The following is a 6,389-nucleotide window of genomic DNA, read 5'->3' on the forward strand; positions in this document are numbered from 1 at the left end:
ATTCGACCAAAAAAAAAAGAAACCAAATTAAAAAAATTATGTCCCCCAACCAAAAATTTTGAACAATGTCGCAGTCGCAGCATCCTAAAACCCCGAAAGCCGCTGCATCTGAAGAGTGAAGAAGAAGGAGGAGGAGGAAGAAAGAAGAGAAAGAGATGTCATCGTGGAGATTGATCCTCGCAAGAAATGCTGCTGCACGCAACTGCATCATTGCGTCGCGAATCCCTAACTTCCCTCTCTCGCAATCTTGCATACCCAGCCAACCTCCATTAAAACCCCAACCAACTCCTCCCTCCTCCACCGCCTCTCCCCGTTCCGTTTCCCGTTTCTTCCTTCCCAATGACTTCCGTTTCTTCTCTCCTAAAACAGACATCACCTTCGACGACGACCCTCCGCAAAACGACGCCGTTCCGCTCTGGAATGAGACTGAACCACAAGAAGCCGCATTAGAAGAAGGAGAAGGACAACTAGAAATAGAAGAAGAGATTCACGAGATCAACGACGAGAGATTAGAATCACTGCGGGTTCTTCTACAAAGTAATGACGACAGGTCGTTTGAGTCATCTCTTAACGACATGTGTTTAGCTCTGGATCATAACTCCGTCGCCAGAATAATTGAAATCCCGTCCGTTTCGGGCGAGAATCTCGTTAGGTTTTTTAACTGGGCCCGGAACGACAAGTCGTTTAAGGTATCCCCCTCTGTGTTGGAAACAGTGGTGTCAAAGGTGTGCCAAGGTATGAAGAAGAAAGAGATATACTCTCTGTGGGATTTGGTTCGGCATATTGGTGAAGAAGAGAAGGGTGTGCTGAACGTAGGGATTCTCAACGAGTTGATATCGTCGCTGTCGAAATTGGGGAAAGGAAAGGCTGCACTCGAGGTCTTTGATAAATTGGAGGATTTCGAAATTGTGCCGAATGCTGACATTTATTACTTCACGGTCGAAGCTCTTTGCCGGCGGAAAGCTTTCGATTTGGCTTGGTCCGTGTGTCGAAAGATGATTGATTCACAGATGGTGCTGGAAGATGTAGAGAAAATTGGTAGCATGGTGTCTTGGTTTTGTAAGGGGAAAATGGCCAGAGAAGCACATGAAGTGTATATGGCAATGGAAGAGAAAAGGAAGCAGTTACCTTTGTCTTGTATTAGCTTCTTGGTTGCCAAATTGTGTCAAGAGAATGAGACTGTTGGATTGGCTTTGAAGGTGTTGGCGGATATACAAGGAGAGAGGAGGCACCGTGCGATAAAGCCTTTTTCCGCAGTGGTTAGAGCTTTGTGTAGGATTAAGGATCTTGATGCAGCAAAGAAGTTGGTGTTGGAAATGATTGCAGATGATCCACCTCCTGGAAATGCTGTTTTCAACTTTGTGATTACTGGATATTGCAAAGTTGGGGAAATGGGACAAGCTGTGGAAATGATGAAGCTCTTGGAGAGTAGGGGTTTGAAGCCGGATCTGTACGCTTATGCTGTTCTTATGAGTGGCTATTCAAATGGTGGTGAGATGGAAGAATCTAGGAAAATATTGGAAGAGGCTAAAAAGAAGCATCGTAAGTTAACCCCTGTGATGTATCACACACTAGTTCGTGGATATTGTAAGTTGGAACAGTTTGATAAGGCTTTGGAGTTGTTGACTGAGATGAAGGATTTTGGCGTCCGCCCTAGTGCAGATGAATACGAGAAGCTGATCCAGTCGCTATGTTTGAAGGCTTTGGATTGGGAAATGGCGGAAAAACTACAGGAGGAAATGAAAGAGAATGGGTTGCATCTCAAGGGTATCACTAGGGCCTTGATTAGGGCCGTCAAGGAGATGAAACAATGTCTAATATTTGTAATTCTTTTCTTATTAGCAATTTCCTCATCACATGTTGTGTGGCAGCAGGTTGCAATCTTAATGCAAAAAAACAATTCAGAGCATAAAAGTTCAGAAGTAATGGTTGGTAGTGAACTGAATTTGATGTGTTAACTTTACTTGCATGGCCATTTTCAAGCAGGTGCTTAGTTTCCTATGCTTCCGTTCCTTGTTTCATCACCATAATGATGTAAAAAATTGGAAACTAACATTTTACGGCCAACAATTTTCCGACATTTATCTTTCCTTTTAAATTTCCCCTTCTTTCTCTTAACATTTGTATCCACTACCTGGCTGATTGTTAGTTAAAAAAAAGTTGGTTACCTTAACTGTTATTTTTGTTTCCCTTATACACGATATAATTGTGTTTTAAAAGATGCTTGACATCTTGAACTATTTCATTTGTGTGTGATTTACTACAGTTGAATAATACAATTATCTGAATTCTTTTTTTAATCCTTAACACTCAATATTTTATTTCTATAGTAATTTCACTCCAAATTTTCAGAACTTAGGAATGCACCCTAGTTTAGGCTTATATCCCAAGTACAAAATATGAGTATCTCCTTCCCGTAGAAGTGTATTCGGTTACTAAGATAGGAAAATAAATTGCTGCATGAATAGCTTTTGGAAACAAAGGATAGAAATGGTTTCATAACAAGGAAGGCAGGGAGGAATATGGTGCTGTATTGATGCTAAATTATATTGAAATGGAAATTGAATGTTTCAACTTCCAAATTCCAACTACTATTTGTATTTAAAACTGTAGAGGTTATGCCAATTGTGTCTAAAACTTGAAATATTATTTGCTTTAGATAACGAGTGTTTTCAATAGATGCTGCTTTGTAGTTTCTTTTAAAATGACTAGTATGTTTCTTTTTTAGTTTATGTTTTTTGAGGACTCTGATTCTAAGTTTCTGGTTTGAATTTTGAATATGTCTATTTGAGGATTCATGTTTAAATAAAGTTGGAAAATTACGAAGGATTAAGATGATGAAGTATTTTTCGTGAGTTGCTAACTAGAGATCTTGTTAGTTTGTTGAATGGCTTCCAATATTCTTAATGAAATTATTATATATATGTTACATACTAACAACAAAACTAAGATGGAATAGGAATTTGGTAGGGGATAGACAACCTGCTACTTGTTACTAGGATCTGATTCCGCAAGTGAAAAAATTAATTGACCCATGATTAGTACAATAGGTATCCAAGTCTATAATCTTGCAAGCGAGTAATACATAGCTATTTCTCATATTTTAGAAAGTTGAAATGGTGGTGTGTTGTTGCCTGTTTGTCTCATTGTCAAATTTCAATAGTGTTCTTGTTATTGCCGGCATTAACTGCTATAGCTATACTATACTTGACTTCTGACCAAAAAAATAAAATAAAAAAGATGTTAGTTTTTTATTTTCTGTAATAGTCCTATTTGTAAAGCTATCTGTACTTGCTATAGCTATACTAGGTTTATATACATGTTTTGTGTAAAGCTATCTCTCTGGTGTATTCAAGGGAGAGTATAAGTGATGAATTCTTGGGATTGAAAAGGAAACATGTCTTGTATTGACAGCAAGTCAGTAACCATTCCTCAATATTAATATCAATACGGAAGGTGGGATTCGAGTGCTGCCTCTTCGTTTTCTCTCTGTCTTTGGGTATCTTCGATGATTATATTAAGTTCAGTATAAATATTAGGTGTTGGAGTTTTGTTTTCCTACCTTTTATCTTTGCTATATCAGGATACTTGATGTATTCACTCCCCCGTCTCAGAGGGTCAAGTTTTGTTTTCAATGATAAAAAAAAATGTGAAATGCATGTTGTGTTTCTTTCAATTAGCTAGAACATCCTGCGTTATTTTTCTATTTGTTAAATTAGACCTTTAGTTATTTAAATTCAGGCAGTGTCTGGTCCCTGGGTAATGTCTGGTATACTACCCTCTCCTATTAACGTCTTTTGCATCCCAGTGAATCTGATATGTCTATTAGGTTAATTTGTGTACAATGCTTAACGTAGATGCGATGTGTCCAACTGTTTCAATAACTTGGTAGGATTTCTATTGCACCCGAGTGAATGGCTATTATTAGGTTAAAATTCATAGCCCTTTTTTTTTTGTCGGGTTTAACACGGTTTTTTTGTGTTCAAGAGATTTAGAATGTACTTTTGTCAACAATTCGCAAGAACATTTTTTAGTGGCGTATCCTTTTTATGCTCATATTATATGCTGCACTTCAGAACCAAGTTGGGTTGGTTTAGTGGTTAGCTTACTAGTCCGCTTAAGCAAGTGATGGGGGTTCAAATCCCGCCTTGTGCATGCAGCAACCCATTGGCCAACGGCAAACCCTTAAATGAAGTCCTATCGTTTTTGAAATAGGACAAAAATGTTGGAAAAAAAATTACATAGAAATAATTTTTAATTTTATTTTTCAATAATATTAATTTTTTACTGTACATAATATTCAATTATTTTTTAATCACATCTAAATAAATTATATTTAGTCACATTACTTTTATTTTAAATAAATTTATTTTTTTGTAATTTTACACTTAAAGTAATGTAACTTTTTTATAAATAAATAAACTTTACACTTTCAATCTAAATAAATAATGTAATGTGATTAGAATGAAAGTGTAAAATTATAAAAAAAAGAATTATAAGTAATGTGATTAAGTAATGAAAATAAAATTATATTATTTAGAATGAAAGTGTAAAATTTATTTATTTATAAAAAAATTACATTACTTTAAGTATAAAATAATAAAAAAAATTGTTATTTAGATTTTGTATTAATGATAAAATAATAAAAAAAATTAATTACATTACGTTGTGAATGCATATGTATTTCTAGATTTTGTATTAATGTTTTTGGACTTTTTTGTAGATGAATGAAATGCTGAATATTTTGTTTCATCACGGGGCAATTTAAAAAAAAATGAAGGGAGATTGGTATATTCTCCAAATAATAAGACTTGTCTAGGCGATCTTGACTTGGAAACTCTAGATGTCTTCTCTGTGAGAAACTATCACAAGGAGCTTGGATATAGCATATACAACACTGCTGGTAGCATGTTCCAGGGAGTAGCCTTGAGAAAGGTTTGGGAAATTTAAATTTTAAATAGTGACAATTAAGTTAAGAGATTTGGTCATTTGTGATAAAAAAGAACAAGGAGTGGTTAATGTATATTATGCGCATGTTGTGTCAATTCCATAAGTATTAAAAGGTAAAGAGATTGTGGTGTATTTGGATGATGAAGGTGAAGGGTCTAGGTAGATATTGAATATGGCCAAGAATACTACATCAAATAGATCAAAGGCTCCTAAAAATTTCCTCTCCCATCTCCCAAATCCCTAAATATTACTCATGAAGCTTTGGTTGTTTCAATTTTCTATTTGATGTCTTAGTTATACGAAGATTAATTAAAATGTTAATTATAATGTGACGTTGGATACCATGAATAAACAGATATTCAGCAATTTCAAATTTTCATTCCTAATTTCATTCATTACTCGCATGTTCTCACACTTTAACCAAGTGTATTAACCAATTATACAACCCACTCACACATTACAATATATCACTGTCAAGAAAGTAGCATTACAGACACAATAAGCACTAACAAGTGTTGAATCAATTTTTAACTCCTAACATCAGTTTCTAACCTCCAAAGTATCCACACAGTTTATCTTCAATTGATCATTCTCACTAATAGAATCTGATTTTTCAGCCACTTCATCTTGCCCAATATTCGTCCACACAAACAACGCACACCACCTCTTCTGACTTGTTTGAAATCAACCAAAGCCAATTACCCATGCAACATAGCAATCAGGGGAAGAAGACAAAAATTAACATAATCCTATTTTTATAACTCACATTGTAATTAGGACATCTAAAAAATGGCTTATTGGAGAATCGTATGGTAGCTACAACTACACCATTCGGACACTTATGCAATCTTGCTGCAGTTTTGCATCCTCCCCAGTACCCATTGGAAGGTGAGCAAATTGAACTCCCAATTGTCGTGCTCCCATCTCCTAGCATGGCTTCACAACAAGAAATTTCAAACGAAGAACAATATTGGAGTCAAAGGAAGAAGAATAAAATAGCAAATGGGAATGAATAAATCAGGGGTTTTAGGGATATAAAAGGGGGAGCTAGCCAAAAGGGGTCAACTGAGTGTTACATCATCACTATGTTTGCTTATTCAACGCCAGAAAGGGTTCTAGGGACCACAATGGTGATTAAAGCTTAATCTATGGAAACCCCTGCAGTGAAATTGGAATTTGAGAGACTAAGAGTGTGTTTGATTTGCATTTTTTATTTATTTTCAGTATTGTTTGTTTTCTGAATTTTATAAAAAAAAAGAGTGAAAAAAATAAAATCTTATTTTTATTTTTATTTTTTTATAAAATCTAAAAAACAAAAAATACGAAAAATAAAAACTGAATATAAAAATATAAACCAAAAACATTTTAAATTGATGAAAATTGTGAATTTCAAAAACCACTATGAAAACTGAGTCCACGTTACCATTTAACATTATCTT

General features: G+C 35.0%; 1 protein-coding gene across 1 annotated transcript; it reads left to right on the forward strand.

Moving 5' to 3' along the window:
- Nucleotides 1–34: 34 nt before the first annotated feature.
- Nucleotides 35–2,219, forward strand: LOC107491352 (pentatricopeptide repeat-containing protein At3g02650, mitochondrial). The gene has a single exon (XM_016112195.3). It carries the CDS (start codon nt 156–158, stop codon nt 1,956–1,958), a length of 1,803 nt encoding a protein of 600 aa, XP_015967681.1. The 5' UTR covers nt 35–155; the 3' UTR covers nt 1,959–2,219.
- Nucleotides 2,220–6,389: the final 4,170 nt, after the last annotated feature.

The sequence above is a fragment of the Arachis duranensis genome, chromosome 5 (assembly GCF_000817695.3).
Source record: "Arachis duranensis cultivar V14167 chromosome 5, aradu.V14167.gnm2.J7QH, whole genome shotgun sequence".
Taxonomy (NCBI): Eukaryota; Viridiplantae; Streptophyta; class Magnoliopsida; order Fabales; family Fabaceae; genus Arachis; species Arachis duranensis.

Bases quoted from the DNA above. Each gene is read 5' to 3' on its own strand.
- LOC107491352 (XM_016112195.3), top strand. From the start codon at position 156: ATGTCATCGTGGAGATTGATCCTCGCAAGAAATGCTGCTGCACGCAAC.